This window comes from Falco peregrinus, chromosome 1 (genome assembly GCF_023634155.1).
Source record: "Falco peregrinus isolate bFalPer1 chromosome 1, bFalPer1.pri, whole genome shotgun sequence".
Taxonomy (NCBI): Eukaryota; Metazoa; Chordata; class Aves; order Falconiformes; family Falconidae; genus Falco; species Falco peregrinus.
Window position 1 is genome coordinate 26,428,011 of NC_073721.1, and position 20,715 is coordinate 26,448,725.

The 20,715-nt window shown below is 40.8% G+C and overlaps 1 protein-coding gene across 4 annotated transcripts in view; it reads right to left on the reverse strand.

The window, feature by feature from the left end:
- Positions 1–370: 370 nt before the first annotated feature.
- Positions 371–20,715, reverse strand: part of LGI1 (leucine rich glioma inactivated 1) — a 31,096-nt gene continuing 10,751 nt past the window's right edge. For 2 of the 4 annotated variants that reach the window (XM_055798678.1, XM_027788844.2), the window contains exons 2-9: positions 12,637–13,086; positions 12,175–12,246; positions 8,280–8,351; positions 8,105–8,176; positions 3,948–4,019; positions 2,605–2,774; positions 2,025–2,189; positions 371–1,945 (exon numbers count right to left, since the gene is read on the reverse strand). In XM_055798678.1, the coding sequence (XP_055654653.1) occupies positions 1,128–1,945; positions 2,025–2,189; positions 2,605–2,774; positions 3,948–4,019; positions 8,105–8,176; positions 8,280–8,351; positions 12,175–12,246; positions 12,637–12,827 (1,632 nt within the window). In that variant the 5' untranslated portion in view covers positions 12,828–13,086 and the 3' untranslated portion in view covers positions 371–1,127. Of the gene's footprint in view, positions 1,946–2,024; positions 2,190–2,604; positions 2,775–3,947; positions 4,020–8,104; positions 8,177–8,279; positions 8,352–12,174; positions 12,247–12,627; positions 13,087–14,234; positions 19,132–20,715 lie in introns of those variants that run through there. The other 2 variants (XM_005238927.3, XM_027788845.2) reach the window with 2 other exon arrangements.

A 20,715-nucleotide genomic window follows, 5' to 3' on the forward strand; every position in this document is an offset into this window, starting at 1 on the left:
TCATTTAATAGCTCCAGCTTTCCTGGAGCTGCATATGCTATACCAACTTGTCCTGCCACATTCAAAGTTCCCTGAATTACAGAAGTATCTGTTACTAAACTTTATTGCAGGAGAGTGGAAAAAAATTACTTCACATTCACTAGATTCATTCAGAATAATGAATAAATTCATTGAAGATTAAATAATCTTAATTACAGTGGAAGGACTTGACAGGAACACACAGAATTCATGCAAGTGACGTGTGACATTTCAGATACAGAAATGATGCTAGCTGAAAAATAAGCTGTGCTTCAAGATTTCAGCACAGTAAGAGCCCCAGTGTTACAACAGATTTGTTTTGTGCTGCCTCAGGATGAGATGGAGAAAGACAGACCTTTACATCACCTTTTATTCTGTTGATTTCTTTGTAAAGTTTTAGAAAGTCAAGTTCTTACAGGGATACACAGTACAAAGCCCCATCCTACAGCTGGATCTCTATAATGGAACCCTCCATTTTGCAATTGGTTCTATATAACTGAATGCTTTTTTCTGGGTGGAGTCCTGTTTAAATCAGTGAAGCTTCACATAAACGCAAGGATATGTCCAGGTGATAATTTACAGGATTAGGGTTCAATGCTGTATTTTTATCAAGAACTTATTATTATTATATATAAAATCCACCTGACTTCTGATATTGTGCAACAACACTACATTGGGCAATATACCTTCTTGGGTTTATTTTATATGTGTATAATATATACACAAATAAAAAGTATCACCTGCAAATAATATTTGGAATGTGAAAGACACAAAATGTAAACATTTTATTTGGCAGTTGTTTCAAACAGGTGAATAAATAAATGGAAAAGTACATCTTAATATTTCTTACAGCAACAGATGCAGTTGCACACATATTTACATATTGTGGATGCAAAGAACAGTTAATTTAATTTCTTTTTGTTAAAAAATGCAACTTCCAACACCACTAGACTTGACAATTAAAGATGAAGATACTAGTAATACTTTGTTCTAGCAATCTCAACTTTTAAAGGCATTCATTTGGAAGTAAGATAAGAGAGTCATCATGCATTTAGTTCATTTTGTCCACTTATGGTAGAAAGTCTGATGTAATCTCAGAATTATGAGTGTCATGCGCTTAAGTCAACTATGACATGTTTGTAAATCAATGTAGTTCCCTTAAAACTTGAAGCAAAGAGAAAATCTCGTTTATCGATGGAGACATGTATGAAAGATCTTGGTGCCTGTACGTTTAATTCTTGAAACTTCACAAATTTTGCCTTTTCAGCATCCCAATAATAGACTTGAGTGAAAGAATAATCACTTCCAAGAATGGCATATTGATAATTACTTATCTGAAGCGGTTGGAATACCATTGACCCTCGGGATGGCATCCTTTGTAAATCCAGGAATGCTGAACCACCCCATTTCATTACTTTAGAGTCCCCAATAAATCTTGTTAAGCAAATGTATACATCCTCTTTCACTTTGAAATGTTTCACAGCATATGCATCTTCCATATCTTGGATATCAAAACGCTTAACAAATTCATTTGTTCCTTTGTTCCATTGATATATTACAGGTCTTTGGGAACTACTTGACAGAATTAAATGCGGTTTGCCAGATATTTCAAGATACTCCACATCAGTATCTCTGTACCAGGCGTGCAGAGACTGATGGGAATAAAATCCATTCCCATTCCATTTGTAAACCGTGGTGAAACCGGCCTTTGAACTGTCTGCAACAACAAAATACCAGTCTTCAGCAATCCTGAAAGTTTCGATGTCATTGGGTTTTCGGATTTTAAGGATTTCAATATCTTGAATTTTTATAAATTTACTAGCAAAAATATCTCTTTTATATATGTGGGAGCCTCCAAACAGCTGTGCGACAATGACATACAGCTGACTCTCAATAACTATAGGTTTACACACAACAGTTGAAGTACCTATAAAAAGAAAAAGACAGGGTTAGCACCACTTGTTGGACCAGCTGTTGTAATGTTACTTGTCGAGCAGTGTTAGTACCTGTAATGTTGTCGTAATTCCTGAACATCACTTCTACATGGTCCCATTCAAGAAAGATGCATTTTCCAGTAAAAGGCTGAGCAATAACCACGTGTTCATCATTCATGTATGAGAAAGTATCTACTGACAGAGATTGGTATGGCAGGGACTGATAAACTTCAAATTCTGCAAAAGTGCACACAACATATAACTACAGAGATACTTTCCATATTGTACTTAAAAACATCTGCTTAACAGATACCGGTTTATTACAAATTACAGTATTTCATCACTAGTCCAATTTTCCTTTTGATAAAGGAGCACTGCAACTTGTTTTTCAGTCATTCTCAATAAAGAGATGCTGGTTTATGGTCCAGTTCTTCAAATCCTTATATAGTATATTGAAGTCTGAGTAGAAACTGCAATGTAAGACTCCACTCGCAAGTGATTCACGTCAGACTTCCACCTGCACAGGATTCATATTGATTTTAGAGAAAGTTCCATCCACTGTGCAGACTACCTGCAAAAATGGACCCTGGAATAAAAAAATACAGAGCTTTGACTTTAATTTAACAAGAATAAATAATTTGAAGCACATTACCTGTAATAATGCAATCAAATTCTTTTGGAGAGAGGCTGTTGATTTTGCGCTTCTTATATTCTGGTGGGCTTTCACAGTAAATGTCTTCAACAGTTGCATTGGTGCTGCCCAGCCATTCCACTAACCACTTCAGTTTGCAGTCACAATTAAATGCGTTGCCTCTAAGATCTCTACAACAAATAAATCATGCATTGAAAGTAAATAGTCAGCTGATGTATTCCTCCTTGCAGGACAACAATAGGCTGGGCTCTTGTTAAATATGTGCCCTCTGCTTATTCTCAGTTGATGCCTTCCTGGCTTAATTTGTCCTGACCCATAGTTAAATCTACATACCAGAACCCACACAGATTTAATTATATTAAGGTAACCAAGGAGAAGTTAACTTGATGATCAGTAGGAGGTGTTTGTTGATTTCCCCACGTTTACAGGTACACAAAAGCCTTGGACCCATATTTCAGGAGGTGGTTTCTTTTGGATCACCCTTTCTGAACAAAAGCATTCTAGGTAACAAAACTGCAACTACTGTGACCTGATGGTCAGCCAGTCACTATTTGCTACGTCCTTTAGAAATATTCATTTAGGGCTTTAGGAGACACAGGCAAAGGAGTTCTGTTCAAGTCTTTTACAGCTGTCTTCAGTCAGGTGTCAGATCGTATGTACAGGAACAGGCAAGCGCCAGGACCACTGTGTAACCACCTGGCCATGATCAGTCATGCCAAGTAACGCTACTAGATACACCGACCATCTCCACATCTTACTACTGCAGCTTTACACTATGAATTCAGCCTACCTCATTAATACAGGGAGCAGGCAAAGGATGTTCTGCACTTATTATCCCAGATCAGATGAACCAGAATTTGATGTGTTATAAACAGGACATATTTCAGTGAAACAACTATAGAGGTTATCTGTTTATCTATATTTTGTATTTTTACTGGTATTTAAGTTATATATTTGAACAAGTTCAGGTTTTGGGTTGGTTGCAATTAGATTTAGTATGGGATATGGTGCTTACTAAGACAAATGCTCTTGTGATAAAAGGTAACCTTCCCAGAAATTACTTGCATATATGCCATGCTCTCTCATGCATCCCTAAGGATACTTTCTTCTTATGCACCAAGTCTCAATGAACATGCAGGTCTCTTACATAACCACTAACAATATTACTTATCTTCATAACTGGTGGAATATTCAAAACTAAAGCAAATTGCCAACTACAGCAGACAAAACCCAAGCCTACCCATATTGGGCAGGCTCTGACCAGATGGTTACAGAGAATAGTGTCTGAAATAATCTCTTTATATTTTTAGTATAATTATTAGATAAATTAAGTGCTTTCTTACACATTTGTTAAAGAATCCAAGCCTTTGAATATGTCTTTTGGAAGCGACTGGAGATTATTATTTGCAAGACTCCTGTAAAAGAAGACACTTCAGTATCAGCGTTAGTTCATGAAATTACACGTTTTTGCAAGATGTAACTGTGTGGAATTTTTTTCTTAAGGCAAAGAACCCTGGTATTCTCCAGCACTTAGTTCTAAAAGATTGCTTTTATGAATAGCTCATTTACTTTGTAACTTTTTCTTCCACTAAAATGCCATGCCTTCTTTTGCCTTCTCACTCTTCAGCAGCCTTGCAGCATTTAGAATACTTAGCAGGGTAAAAAGTGCAATCACCTCTCATGTTTTGCCAATACCATTATTTAAAAACAATTAGTCATGACTGGATTTACTGATATTTCCCTCATGAGATAGCAATACCTGGTGTTCATATTACTTCGGTTTCCCCACTTCTGGAAAGAAAACCTTAACACTAGTTTTCATTCCATTGGACTTAGGTTTAGCTCATAGTTTTTGGAAATATGCAGTGACAGCGAAGAAATTGCTGACTGGCATGAATTTCTTTCCTGGAATAGGGGGTGTGTGTGTGTGTGTATGTGTAAGCATGTGTGTCTGAGACCAGCAAAAACCTGCTGTTAATTCCCAGTGTTTAATGTTGGGAAAACTCAATTAAATTCAGTGAGTATTCTAGTAGTAAAAGTGATAAGGAAACATGAGCAGGCTTTGAACAAGCAATATATTACATTTCAGTCAGACGCCTCTGTGTGAGTCCACCAAAGGTCTGGGTTCTCCAAGATGTCACTGAGGTCATGAAAGGAAAAGAATGATGTTGTAGGGTATAGATTATGCCTCTTTTGATTAACCAAATTATTTATTGCTTATGAGAACAAATGAAAATGGAAAGAAATCAGTCTAGTTTAAGATCCCAGTTAGAATCTGTAGCTAGTAAAACTTAAAACCTCTTTCAGTTTCACTTGTAAACGTGAAAATTATTTAGTAACTACAATTTCTCTAGCCAAGCAAAGCCATTTAGGCATATACTTAAATTCAAGAACAGGCTGAGATGTACTAGGTCTGCTGGCTCATTTAAAATTAAGTGTTTGCCTTATCAGGAATTGTAAATATGGGACGATGCCATTAGTCCATTCTGACTTCACCACTTCCAAAGTACCTCCGATTGTAACACTGTTTGGTGTACTGTGCTTCACTTACGCTTCATTTTACACCCAAGGGCAATTCTTTAAAAGTCAAGTAACTTATATGGAGAAAACTAAGTAGACTTGCAAGCTGAGGCAGGTTTGATGCCCTACATATTCTTTATATATTATTATACAGCAAACTGAAAGGGATGATGTACTTGGAAGTAGCAGAGGTTCAGCACTGCCATGGGAATATGACTAACAGAAACATTTACACAAGGTTTATGCATTTGCATGGTTTAGTGCTGGACTTGGCAGTCCTGGGTTAACAGTTGGACTTGATGATCTCAAAGGTCTTTTCCAACCTAAATGATTCTATGATTTTATGAAAATTATATGTTGTACATAGAAATTACTGTACAATCCTAACTGTAAGGTTTTGGCATTAAATTAGAAAATTAGTTTTAAAAATGATATTTTTTCTTTAATTTTTCTGTTCTTAAATCTACTCTGAGCAGAAAATAAATTGTGTTGCGTAACAATAAATACTTAATGGCTCTGTTTTACAATAAGGACACAGTATAATCATCAAAGTTAATTGCAATATAAAAATACAAATGTTTGGATAGCTTACTGCATTGCAAAAGGAAGAGAGTAGAATAAATAGAATAAAGTTCATCTTCCCCTCCAACTTCATGGAACTCAATTTTATGCTTATTTACTATGATTCTTTTTAATATATTTTATGTACACAAGTACTCTCCTGTTTCTTAAATGAGAGATGCCTCGGGGTGCCAAATGATTATTCTTAACGTGTATATGCAATTTTCCCAAAGGGTGGGGATCAGTTCTGCAAACAGATTAAACTAGTCACATTCTGTGGTTAATGGACCTGCCTTTGCAGTTATTTTCTGCAGATTTCTCATTGTCTTCATGAATACCACTCTATGCAAATAGCAGCATGATGCACAAATCCATGTCCCAAAAATGTGCATGCAACCACATGCAAACCACAGTGGCTCCTCAAACATGGTTCTTTTACATACGTTTTCTCTTATGAAACTGCTGAAGCATCCCCCGAAACCAACACAACAGGCAAGACAAGATGTTACTCTTGGACTGTATGCTCTGCGGAGACAAACTGTGCCTTTCTCGGTGTTAGAAAAGCCATTTGCTCACTGGGAGCAACAGCTACTAAATAAGTAAATGAATGTGATAAATAATGTACTAGACCCATTTGTGAATATACAACTATTCATGTGCATAAATATTTTGAAGATAAGTCCAAGTTACCAGCCTTACCCAATTATCTGCCTTTTTTAACAATGCTATGATTATGCCTGTACCTCTAATATGGATTTTTCTGGGATGAGCACAGTGTGTTTACATATCTTTTTCCCTCTTCTCTCTTTCCTCTTCCCCAGGCTTACAGCCATTCTATAAGTAACGTTAACGACACAAGAAGTCACAGTAGGCTTGGTTTCAGCCAGCTGTGAGTCCTGTCTGTTCTGACCAAAAAGGGAAGAGCAAAGTGCTTTATGGTACATTTACTACATGGTGAATTGCAGTTCAACTATTATATTTATGCATTAACTATTTAAACTGGAACCTTTGCTTTCTCTCCTGTGTCAAAATATATGAAAGAAAAAGTTAAATGACCCTGTTCCAAAGCCCTCTTGGAGATTATTGTGTTAAGGCCAAAAGGTCAGAATCCACTCCCCTGCCTATGACACCACCTCTGCCAAGATATATGCTTCAGAATACAAATGCTCAGAGCTGGGTATAAACCTATGTCAGGCACACCCCATCCTTTTCATACAATATTTTTTAATTTTTATGTTTTCTTACCATACATATTGTATTTTCAATACATTTCTCACTTGCTAAAATATAATTCTTACTAAAAGATAAACTTGATGTAAGATAAGAGACAAAAGCCTGTCTAAAAATTGTCTGGATGGCTCCAAGCATGAGGATGCTACTTTTGTGTCTGCAGTGAAATGTTACAGGTATTTGCTGCCAGTGTGCGTTCCACCTGCTGAGCACAGCACAAGAAGTGCCTGGGCTGGTGTGAGCACTGGAAGCGTCGCTCCCAGCAGCCGCATTAGCATCCAGGGTGCATTTGACTAATTCCCCCTTTTGGCTAATGCAGCAAGGGGTCTGCAGCATGTCAGAGGGCAAGGGTTGGCCATGTTTCCAGGATAGCTGAAGGGCTGAGCAGCCACATGAGGAATGTTAAGCAGACCCCAGCGTCAGTGTTTGACAGATCCTGATCATGAGATGTTCTTGCTCACGTTCAAGAGAGGACAGGGTGCAGTGCAGGGCTTTGAAGCCAGTCCTGCTGGAGTCTAAAGGCTGCTATGCCTTACAGTTAAGTGGAAGAAGTGGATCAGTAAGTCACAATAAAGGCGCTTTGCTGCAAGCCTTCTATTTAAAATTGTTTGGGGTGGGAATTTGCAAATTTGATTTGGTCAAATTTTGCTGGATACAGTTAGCAGCTGAAGTGGGTGTGGGTACAGACAGTGACGGCCTGTCCCAGGAATGGCTGTAACGTTCTCCTGGATCCACACCAGACTGGGGTGCCTGGGAAAAGGTGTGCATCCACCTCTCAGACCCTCACCACCATGGCACCTCAATGGTGACCACAGCTCTCACCTTCCTCCTCTCCAAGTCCCAAACTAGGACTCGCCTCAGCAGTGCCAAGCTTCCTGACTCATCCTCCTTTCTCCCTGCTTCTACATGCTTCCAGCTTAGCTGGAAATCCCTGGTGCTCTGAGGAGAGAAAGTCAGGGAGCTACTGCCAAACATGTACTACTTGGAAGTTGTTTGGGTCCTGGTCTTCTACACATAAGACAGTTTGGAAGTCTTTGGTAGAAACAAAGATTAACATTCTAATTAAATTACTGTTAATACTGCTTAAACAAACGTGAACAGCTATATGTCAAAATGCGCAATTCAACAACACGGTGGTTCAGTTATGATATTAAATATACCGAGTAATATATTCAACCACTTTACTTACAGGTGAATTAAAGATTTCAGTCCTCTGAAAGTATTTCTTGAAATTGACTTAATGCTGTTGTTCTCTATGAACCTGTAATGGGTCGCAAAGTCATTCTGGTCAAAGCAATGCCTGGAACTCGGAAGCCCACCCATTCTATTCAATAATGCCAGGAAATATACTTTTGTCCACTCACAAATATTCTAGATGAGGAAGGCCCATGAAAGCATCATCACTAATAACATCGAAAGTGTTGGATGTAAACAACCTGCAAAAAGAGTTGCAAAACAAAAAACCATTAGGCTATTAGCATCTTTAGAAAATGATTCAGCAAACCATGGTAGGCCAAATTTCCACTGCCTGGTTTCATGGTTTTGTCTGTGTAAGGCCTACAGGATTGTAAGGCTGATATATCGCACCATAGTCTGGTGCAAAGGGAAGGACCCAAGAACCCTTCTTTGCCTACTGGGGCCATCTGATAAAATTCCATTGACTTCTGTGGGATGTAAACGTGGGTTTATCATGCCAGTAAAACAATGGGATTGTACAAGTGCCACTGGAGACATACTTGGATGACAATGAAATGTTCAAGTACTACAGAGGTCTAAATTGTCTTGAAGAACATTAATTGTTGATGACAACATAGGGAAAGCATCCAGCTGGTTAGCCAGACATCAGGTTGAATTTGCACCACTGACCGACAGGAGTTAAACTTGTGAGCATATTTGACCTGAGGGTACGGAGAAGTTGCTGAGAAAAAAATGTAAAATCTCTTAATTTAGTCAGTGTTCAGACCAGAACTATGTATAAGACCACATTATACCTGCTGGAGATAGCTCTTAGTGAGTGAATGTATTTTTCATCCATCCAGCAGTAAAAATACCAACAACACATTTAATTTTACATAATTTAGTAAGCTTTAAAAGTGGACTAGCATTGATTTTTCCAGCTTTATTTATGCTTATCAGACATGTTTGCATTTGTCCATTTTAATTCAGCTCTGGACTGCCACACCCTTCATATGGTGAGGCATTGTCAAGTATGATGAACTTTATGCCAGTGAAATACTAGATGCTCATCTAAACTTTATTCAGTTGGACCTGATGGATAAATAGATTTAGACTATGACATCCTTAGGCATTCAGGAATGTGAGATTTCCAAGTATGAATTAATACACTTAATGAATTAATCTCTTATTTTGAAGTCTGCATTAAGAATAAATCACAGTTCACTTATTTTCTCACTTGGCTATTGCAGACTGCTTTTTCGCTATAAATATGTTTCTTTGTATGTATGAAAAATATAAGCAGGAAATTCTCCTTTTTTGTTACAAACAATGAATGCTTCCCTTTCTTAGAGAAAATAAGTATTTTTGTAAAATCTCTGAACCAGCAAGCCAATTTAGTGTATCTGCTGCCTGCAACTGATTTTACTTTTCTGATGTGATTTCATTGGATAATTTTTCCTTTTGTGCACTCTACCCTCCTTATAATTTAAAGAACAGGGTGGTATCTCTTTAAATAGTACAGCTGTTTTAGAGATAGCCACAGGCTTATAGCATAGGTCTTGCACTTGGTGAGCTCACTCGCCTCCCATCTCGTACCTCCCCCCAGTGGCTGTATCACACATATTTGATGCACAAAGTGGCTTTTCACCCACTCTCTGACCTCAAACACCAAATCTGCTTGATCTGTGACCCACCAGCTAGTTGCTTCTGGGGACAGAGGCTGAATATCCTGCACTGTAGCTAGGAACTATATTGCTTAGCAGGAACTGTACGCTGCTAGCAGGTATGGATCCTCGTGCCATGATTACCTATAGGCTTTCATGTCATCAGTTTGTAAGGGCACCCTCAGCATACTGCTGATACATGGAGTTACACGTGATAGAGATGAGAGCAGGGAGATTTTCTCTACATTTAGGGAACACTCCTGCTGGCACTTCACCATATGTATTTTTGTTGTCACATGAAGAGCAGAGAGCATACCATCCATACTACTCAAGAAAAAAAAAGCTTTCCTGGCCTAGGACTTATGAGTAGTGTTTAGCACAGACTACGATTTTTCCAGAGACCACTGCCGCTACTACAGTAAAAACAGTAGTAAATAATAAAGCAGCAGGTATAGTCCATGCTCAGAAATGTCTGACTGGCATACTGGAGATAGTGAGTTACCTTTGTACTTTAAACATGTAATGCGGGAGACTATCATATGGAAATACATATAGGCTGCTAACTCTTGCTGTTGGCTAAATTAAACCTACCAATACAGCTATGATCGTACAAAGCTAAAACTTACTTTAATTTTTAATTAACCTGAGTTCTCCATGTTCTTATTTCCCTTACTATCTTCTGCCAAAGATGGAAATTTTTCTTTCCCACATGCAAACTGGAATATTGGCCTCACGGATACAATCCTGCTCCTATGGTCTGTGCTCAAGGAGTCATTTGCCTTAGATCAGCAGCCTGACTTCCCAAAGATGGCAAGCAGCTCAGCTACCATGTCAGAAATATATCTGGAAAACAGATCACTCATAGGCCATAATGGAACAACACCTGATTTCCTGGGGTCAGAGCTTTTCTTGCAGCATTTATTAACAGCAGCTTAGAACATGCGTTTCAGTGTACACCAGACCACGCCAATTATTACCATTACCAAAATGCCCCAAGCCGTTGCCAGACCCTGCTGTGCCAGGCGCTATAATAACTCAAAATAAGGTGACTGTGCCTGTCCCGCTCCACCCTACCCAATTCTGCCTCCCTGGGAGTGGGATCGCTAAGTGTAGGTGGCACATCGTAGCCAAGAGAGATGATGTCTTACTCACTCTCTTCAGATACAAGCTCCACCAATGCTGCTATTTCTTTTTTCTTTCCTTTGAAAGGCCCATTGCAGGAATTACGTGAAATGTGTCCATTTTATGATCTGTGACCACCTGGGAAAAGCTTCTCGGGAATAAAGCACCATGGAAAAGCATTTAGGTTTCCATAGTAACTGCATTTACCTATTTACTCTGTATCCAAAATTGTACAGTACGTCTGCACCTCCTTATGAGCTCCACTTGAGGTAGCAGAGTACAGCTGGGGTCAGGGCTCCCGCTATGGGCGCCCCAGCAGTTCATCTAACAGCCCTAGGGCTCCGATGCACCCACGCTGCAGCCCTGGCCACACTGCGGGTGCACGGGAAGTCAGCCTGGGACAGACGTCCAGTTTCAATTCTGATCTCACATCGGGGAGTCTGTCGTGCCGGATCTCTGAGACAAACCCGGGTGCGTGTCAGGCTGGCAGCACATCCACTATAAACAGTTCAGGTTACACCCCCTCTGCCTCCGTATAGCTCACAATTATATAATCGCATACCCACATTTCTAGGAAAGCCTGTGAGCCTGTGAAAATCCTTACCAAAATGCATCTAAGATTTAAACATCCCAAAATACTCTCTTTCTGTGTATACCTCATCGATGTATTTGATTTTGAAATAACTGCTTAATTTTTTTTAATCGGAAGAAAACCTTCCTTACTTTTCTGTGTTTTTTTCCAAAAAAAATAACAAAATAACAAATAGGGTCAAATCCAGGCGCGATGAAGGCAAAACTCCCACTGAAGGGACTAAACTTCCACAGAAGTCAATGGCAATTTTACATGGAAAAGGACTTCAGGACCTGTCCCACTGCAATGAAGGGCCTGATCTGAGGGGTTCTGAGCTCTCCATCAATGGGAGTTGCAAATGGGCAGCTATATACTGGGACCAGGACTGCAGAAAAGAAACACCAATAGTTATTGCAATGCTGAAGTCCCTCCTGTAATGTTAATTAAAGTATAATGAAGATAGCATACGTTCTGTCACCAAAAGCTTCAGCATGTAATCATTCAAAGTAGTACCGACAACAAATAGCCTTGCAAAATACTGAGTAGATACTTTGAAAAAAATTAAACATGCACTATCTTTCAAATTGCTAAAAAGTCTTGTATTTTGTCATCCAGTGAACCTTCTCTTGCTGTTTCTTACAAAATTAATACTGAGATCCTTTCTTAAATAATTATGGATACATATACATTTCATAACAAAAATTGTATCATATAAATATTTCTCACAGAAGCTGCAGAGATGGTGTGAGCAAAAAACTCCCTTCTGGGATTTTAGTAAAAGCAGATCTCACAAAGGATCTGGAAAGAAGAAAAAAACAACCTTATATTAATGTAGTCTCTTATATCCATGGTTATAATACTGATCTGGTCATCACAGAGAAATTTATTTCTATAAGTAAAAAAAAAAAAAACCACCAACCCCCAAAAATTAATGTTACAGGTTTCATGTAGTATAGAAGGAGGTATAAAATGGTATGTGTGCACATACACAGACAGACAGACAGACAGATGAAAGAGATGTAAAAATCAGGATTCAAGGATGCAGCACAATTTTAACACATTAGCTGATGATTCTGAATGCTGGAGGTACTCCCTGCAGCAAGCATCCTTCCGTATGCACTGAAAACACCACACATCCTAGTTCATTTTAAATCATAAATTAAATAACCAAATGCTTACAGCCCTTACAGTGAGATAACATCAGGCGGAACGCTGCGAGGAATAGATCTGGCATTTTCACATAAAGCATTATCTTTGGTACAAGTACACCAGGCAGGACATTTTGGCTTCACTGGTTTCTTCCCTTCAGTCAGCAAAAGCACAGATAAAAGGCATAAGAAATAAGCAATTCTTCTAAAGGGTCTGCTGGCATTTCCCATTCTTTTGATCCGCTCTCGTTCCAGCCAGTTGAAAGAATATCCCAAAACATGAACAGGGGTTCTTTATTCAGCCATTGGATGTCTTTCTATAAGTCCAGGTCAATATTTGTCTCTGCTTTCCCAACCCTTTTCTTTCTCTTTCACTCTGTTTTTGTAGACAGAAACCTGCAGCTGATCTGTATGTTTCCACTCACTCATGCAACGTACTGCTCAGAGAAGAGACCTGCGAGGTGCTGTAAGATGGGGAAAATCCAACCGGCTGAAGGGAAAAAAAAAGAAGGGAAAAAAAAAAAAAAAAAAAAAAAAGACTTGCATCACCACAAAAACACCAAGCACAACACAGCATTAGATTGCAAAGTGATGTAACTGAGAAATACACTGCTTTCTGTTTTCACAGGGAGGCCCTTTCCCTGTTGCCAAAAATAGTACAGCATTATGTTTTGCTGGTGGGTGGGTGAGTGGGTGTGGGGTGGAGTGTATGTGTGTGGGGAGAGAAATCAGTCATCTCTTACTGGATCCCTACAACCTCGTGAACCTTTGAGAATTATGCTTCACATACTGCAAGCAGCAGAACTAACGGCAGTATCCACAGGAAAATGAAATCGAGTGAAACCATCAAAAGCATTGCTGCAAAAGCTGTTAGATTAATTTTTATCCTTAGCCCTTATTGCACATATTTGTACCACTGACAAACAAGCTGCCACACATGGAAAATATTACAACGTATGAGAGAATGCCTACAACTGTCATTCCTAAACAAAATATTTTCTCATGCAAAATAGACCCCAACTGCTGCTTTTTTTTTTTTTTTCTTTAATAAATAAACCCAAACATTCTTACTTGTTACATGTTTTCTGAGCTGGTTAAATAAAGTGGATCAAGCACTGTTCAAAATGGACAACATTAATTAAAAATTCAAGTTAAAAAATGTATTTGCTTGGAGACTGGTTTGATAATTTTAGATGGCAAAAAAGAAAACTGTTTAAACAGCAGCTATGTTAAACCTGTAGTTAAGAATGGACCTTCTGTGAAAAGTGACAGGTTAGGGACAGATTTTGATGGCAATAATGAATCTTTACAATGCTGCCTGGAGGCTGCAATTGAAATTAGTGCTAGGTGCAGTATGAATACTCTGTAAGGTACAGTCCTCAGCCTGACAACTTTACAGTAAACTACATTAAATATTTTATAGGGAACTTAGGCAGCACCTAAGTGTTATTCTATAAAGAAGGGTAAGACAAAAGTAATGGATGCCAAATAGCTGGAAAGCCATATGGGATGATTTTTTTTTTCCAATATGGGATTGCTATTAGAAGAGTTTAATAGGTCTTGACACTTCCCTGTCAGACTGGCAGCACTGTTTATGTTACACAGATCACAAAACCTCATGATACAGAAGTTTAATACCGTCATCGGCTCCTTCATGTAGGTGCTGTCTTCTCACCAGGCAGCACTTGATCTCCTGATGAGGAAAGTCTCTTCTTGCCTTCTGGTTACTCCTCCGATTCCGCATGGCAACCTGGCTCTGGCCCATTGCTCCTGCTCTACAGGTCACGAAACCTCAAGACCAACACTGTGCTGTGTCTGTCTTCCTCAGGACCACCACCAGCAAGGCCCTAGGGCATACCCAGGTATGAGTGCCCAAAGGAATTTCATACGCTGTGGGTGAAAGGTGGCAGAGGGGAACGACAGCCTGCAAAACTGCAAGAAACTCAGCGTATGGAACCTAGGCAGGACCCCAGCGCTACTGAATCCTTCCCTGGGTGGTGGCTGAGGGCTGCCTCCCTGGAAAGAGAGGAGACCCACAGAGCTCGCAGCAGGTGGTGGGACTGCATCCTCTGAGGGACTGGGGCTGGCCAGAAATGTCCAGAAAGCTTTCAGAGGCAGAGGGCCCCTCCAAAGGCCCTGCTGGGAGAGGGAGCAGGCTCCGGTGCCTGTGCGTTGGCATGCTCCCCGTCCGGCACCCGTCCGTGCCTGCGGGAGAAAGGGCAGCCCATGCTTTCTCAGCTCCCTCCCTCTCTGTGCTGTGTTTTTGTACAGCTCTTTATTAATTTAAGTGTGGGCCTGTGTTTTTGCTCTTAAGAAAATCTTCCCTGTCAGCAGTCTCTCCTGAAGCAGGATTGACTTCAACTAGGAGTGACACAGAGCTGCATTATTTCTGAGCCCTTCCACCTTTCGTAAGAAAAAGGTACAGAATTACAGTAACCAAAACACTGAAATCATTATAAAGCAAATATCGATGCCTTCCCCTGGATATAAAGGTTACTTCTTGCTCTGGAAATTGTCTAAATGTATGACTGAGAAGGGAGCTGGATTTGTGAGACTTGCATAAGTAGGGTACACATCTTCTCCCCTCCAAGATGTCCGAAGGCACAGACTTTGGTGAGGTGAGAACGGAAAATTCTCTAACTTTTATTCTGAAAGAGAAGAGGCCTGTTGTTGTTTGTTTGTTTATTCCTGGCAAAGCTACCCATTGCCATGGCAATATGTTGCCACTGATGGTGAACCCCCTTGTTTAATTTCCTTCGGCTCATTCACTGAACTCCACCATCAATTACTTAGGCATTTCTTTTTAGTTAATACTGCAGCCACATTGTGAACCCCCTGAAAACTTCGCAGTGTAGTGGTTTTTTGGTAACAAAAGCACATTCTGCAGCAGAGCAGTAACCGGACTCCAGTTTTGTCCCTGCAGAGAACCGCCTCGAACTTAGTCGTCTATTCCAAACTACATGCCAAAACAACCTCGTTTTCTCCAAAATTGCAAATATTATGGATATTTGTAACAGCTCTGTAAAAAGAGAGGCACAGATCACGTTTTCTAGGGGCCTTTTGTGCCAAGCTCAGCATCTCGTTTCTTGCCATGTAGCAGTTTAAAAACAAATCGGTCCGTGGATGTTCAGTGGCATAGCTGGTGGCCAGGGCTGCAGCGTTTGGGGCGCCCGTCCCCGTGGCACGGCCGCCTGTCCCCGGCTGTGGGCGCAGGGCTGGCCTGCACGCCCGCACCCGGCGCTCCCGCCTTCCCGCCTTGCTGTGCCGGTGCGCCAGGTACTGCTTAGGCACACGGCGATTCAAAAATGTATTTATTTTTCTTTCAGCAAGGTTCCGGCAGGGGGGATGAGGGAGTTGCGGCTCGCCTTACTCGGTCTGCTTCCCATCCTTGGACTACGTTTTCGCCGAAGAACCTCCACCTCGCCGTGCCGCGGAGGTGCTCGCTGGCCCACATGTTCCGCTATGGGCACGGACGCACCGTGCTGGCTGCCGCTCCGGGCTCGGTTTCGGTACCGAGCGGGCCGGCAGGTCCCAAAGCGGACCTGAGCGGGGCCCCCCTCACCGCCGGGGCCGGGGCCGCCCCCCCGCGGCCCGGTATCCCGGCAACCCGCCGCGCCGCAGCCCCGCCGCTCCCGGCCCCTTGCCTGCTCGCTCGCCGCGCCGCTCCCTTTTAGCCCCGCCGGCCCGAGGAGGAGCCCGCCGGGGTCAGACGGGAGGAGAAGCCCCCCAGGGCCAGACGGCGGGGAGGGGGAGTGCGGCCCGGCTTCCCTGCGCCTTCCCCGCGCTCTGCCGGTGCCCGCTCACGGTTTGCGCCCCTGTGACAACGGAGGCTCAGTCACCCGCCGCTGCCCTCAGCTTGCTGCTTCCTGCTCTTCGTTAACGTGCTGTGGTGTTCCACCTCGCATTTTGACCAGAGCTAAGCAAGCCTTATCACCTCCCACACAGTCACCGTTTAGGCTAAGACTCAAATGGCTTATTTCTTCCAAGGCTGCCAAATTGTTTGGTGACAGCAATTTTTGGCAGCAGTCGACCATCTCACAACTGGCCTGGTGCAGCTGCATGAGGGAGGGTCCCGAGTTACAGGTCCTTATGCTAGCTGGCACCAGGGGTATTCACCTGCCATTACTTGTGTTCTTTGGTCAGACTTGGCACAACTTCTGTGGCTTGATTTCTAGACCAAACACAGGCATTTATTATTATCCGTGTTTACTAAAAATACACTTTTAGCAAGTATTCTCACCTATCTGGTTAAAATGTGGCTACTTCTATGAGTAAACCTGTTTGCTAAAGTATTTGAAGACAGCAAACACTAATGCTCAAAACATAGAGCCAAAAATTAGTTTAAAAAATATTTAATACTTTTTTGAGATATTAAGTCTGCTCCCCTGACTATATTTGCATTAGCGCAGTATGTTTTCATTACCAACAGATGACAAAATCTTAATAAGCTTCCTGTGGTCTCGTGCGTGCTACCTTTCCCTTTGCAGATACATATACTGTTACAGCTATCCTTCATTTCATCCCGCTTGTAGAAAATTGTGTTGCCTTTTCTATACCTAGGTGAGCTGCCTGCACACACATGGCCAAATCAAAATCCACTGATGGTGATAGCGAGATTTTAATGAACTTTACTGTGCTTGGTGTTAGGCCCATAATATTACACCACACAGATGCGTAACAGTCTGAATCACACCCCAATATTCAAGGGTCTCCTAAAGAACAAAACATTGTCATTGCTATGTTACCACTGGAGCAGAAGGACTTTGAGATCAAAGACTCCTACAAAACACCTCATGAGTCTGAGTTTTCACTTTCCCAGTGCCACCCTTTTAACAAACTCTGCAGCAAATGGCAAATATAAAGCAGCTGAGACCAAGGCTGTACTTCCAATAAACAAAACTAAGTCTTGTGAATTCTAAACAGTTCTGAAAAGACTATGCTTTCTAGTAGATTGGGCACCAAAAGCCATTGCCAGGAAGAAGCCTTCTGTAGGTTAGGCATAATAAAACTTGAGATGCTTTTACAACAGTTCATAGCGCAGGCTAGCTTGGGTACGATCACAGAGCTACATAGAACTTTTTAGTTGGAAAGTTCTTCTGACTTTGCCCTATCTTGTCTATACAGGTCTGTATTACATGTATCCTTCTTTATTACACCACGAGAATTTCATTAAAAGCAGAGCAACTAGGCCAGTCCCTTTGTCAAAAAGCTAAGGAAATGGCTACTTAATTGCTGCCAACTTTAGAGGGAAGAAAAACTTGGAGGGTGGTCTCCTTTCCCTTGCATAAAGTAGCTAGTTCACAGTTGGCCGAGAAGTCAGAAGTGATAATCTCTGAAATGAGTCAGGTTTAAGCTCTCATGGCGATGCAGAACACCTACTCCACTGAACATATCCTGGTGAGTGTGCAGGTGGCTCTAGGCCTGCTCACTGGCTTAGGTACACCAGAATTTGAGCAACAAGAAAAAGTATGTCAGGAGAGAGATACCATTATCTGAACTGTGATTCTTTAAGAAAAACAAATGCACAATGTATTTCATCCAAAGAGAAGCTAGGCAAAATTAATCTATGTTTTTTTTAATTTTGTTACAGCCTAGGACTTCTGACATCTTTATGATTCTTGATGCTTTATTTTTCATTGCACGTTTTTAAATAGTAAAGGATATTAGAAATTACCTCAGAAGACACTTTAAAGCTATAGGATTTCTACCCCTTGTGATTTTTGAAAGCTGCTCTCAGGCTGGGGAGGGTCTAGGGAGGACACCTCATCCAAGTTCCTGGGTAAGCAAGAGGGACAAAGGCTAAGAAGCTAGATATGAAGTATCCAGAATGTACTATGTTTTGATATCACATGACTTTTGAACCAGTATCACAAAATTTTAAGGACTTAATGCATCATCTTTGAATAGCTGATATTGACAATACTGCTAACATTAAGTGTGTTTACATGTTCTGCAGGATGCCCATTCACGCTGGTCAGGCTATCTTCCAAGGCAGGCAAGTAAGTGCCACAGCTCCGTAGCTTTACCTTATGTAAGTAAAGAAAAAGATCAGAAAAACTATCAAACAGAAAAATCCATTAACTGTCCTCAGGTCAGACATGGACATAACCTGAACTACCGGACTGCCCCTTTACTATGAGAAAGACCCCACAAGTTCTATTGATCTTGTTATGTATTGACTCCCAGTTTCCTCTGGGGTTGTCTGTTCCTGCTCCTCCAAATGAGATTGGATGCCTGTATAAATCCCTGAGCTGGGATTTCTTGCTCTTCCCTAGTTCCTGCATTCTGCTATGCTTTGCAACACACAATCCAGTAGCATGAATGAACTGCTCTCCTGAGTACTAGCTGCTTTTCTCCAGAGCTAAACAAATAGTTCCTGCTTTGTTTCTGTTGTCTGTGTTTTGCCTTGAAAATGCTGACAATGGATATTTGGAGTTGGGGGGGAAATGAAAAGAGCAAGGATATGAGCTCCAGAGCAAAGGAGAGCCCAATTCAAAGATGTATGAGGCAGTGGTTCGCAGCAGGAGTTGAACCTGTAGAGGGATGTATTAAGAAAGGAAACAATGAAAAAGAACACCAGGTTTTTACTTGCTGTAGAAATCTGCACTTTCTAAATCTTTCAAGAAAACTTCCAAGAAAATTTCTCTGTAATTTATACTCTGGGAAGATCAATACCTCATGTGTGCAAGGTTGGAAACGGGGACACTTTTCAACCAGACAACATGCCTATCCACTTCAGCAGAACTGACAATCAGATGCGTCACCTAGCAAGCATCCTGCCATAAGGAAGGATGGCAGCCTCTCAGGAATGAAAAGTTGTGTTCAAATACACAAGTCACATTTTTGCCTTTTTTTTCCCTACACAGCCCAATCAGACATTAAAAGCATGACACTACTAAGGGAATCTATGCTTAATATATAATTTGAAATGGTCTCGTGACATCCAAAGGAATCGATGTGTTGATATTGAGAACACAGTTCTGTGCAATGCTTTCCTTAATGGGATGGATTCTCTCTTCCCCACTCTTCCATGGGCTTTTGGTTCTGCCCTCTTCCACAGCTCGCTACTAGTGCTTCTGGTTCTGATGTTATTCTCTAAAATGGGATTAAACAAATGATCTAGTAAAAGAACAAAACAAAACAAAAAAACCTAAACATGCCCAAATCCTTCCAAAACAAAACAAGAATTGCTAGAGCCAGAACAAGCAGCTGAGGACACAAGCAGGGAGCGTTGGTTTCACTGTTAGAGAAAATGTATAGGGAGCCACACAAGTCTGAGGGGCAGTTTCATATTAGAAATGCTCACAAACATTTAAATGAACCATAGGACAGAACTGGTGGCAAAATATCTCAGTCTGGACCAAACAGGACAAAATATGAACCTCATAAGATGCCTTAGTATTTAGCTAGCATTGTTTAAAAGTTATCATCTAACTGGAGCACAGACCCTCAACAAGTGTATACAAACCGACACTTGATAATTATTATCTCCACTCTGCCAGCCCCTTGCACTATTTATTAATTTAGTAGTTGTTCACAGGAGGTATCCTTCATGCCTACAGTAAAAATAAGAGGGATAGAAAATCCAGACCAGTAAGAACCCTTTATCCGAAACAAAATGTCCCAGATTTTCTAGCATGAGCAAGTGCTTTCTACAGACCCAAAACAACATACCACTGTCACTGTAGCTAAATGCCATTTAATTGGCAGCTAGAAAAGTCTATAATACATTTCTTCATGGAAAAATGTTTGAGCTCTTCTAGTTTGCCAAGATGCTAATTAAAAACAGACGGCATGTTATAAAATCCTTTCCTTGACCTGTACTATCTTACATTGCCCTTCTGTACTTTTTCATGGCATTGGCTCTCTGCAGAATTACTCTAATCTTTATGAACTTGTATTTAATTTTCCTTGTTATTTTGCAGACAGAAAAAAAGTAACTAAATGTTATTTATTTAAATGTACATAGGAAATGTGTTTTGTTACATGGCAGAGATAACAGGCTTTTGAAGAGAGAATCTTTACTCATTAAAAACAGAAGGTTTCTACATCCTGAATAATTCATAATGAAAGAAATCTTAGTGCCACTGAAGTCACTGAAATAGTTCAAGTAAAAGCC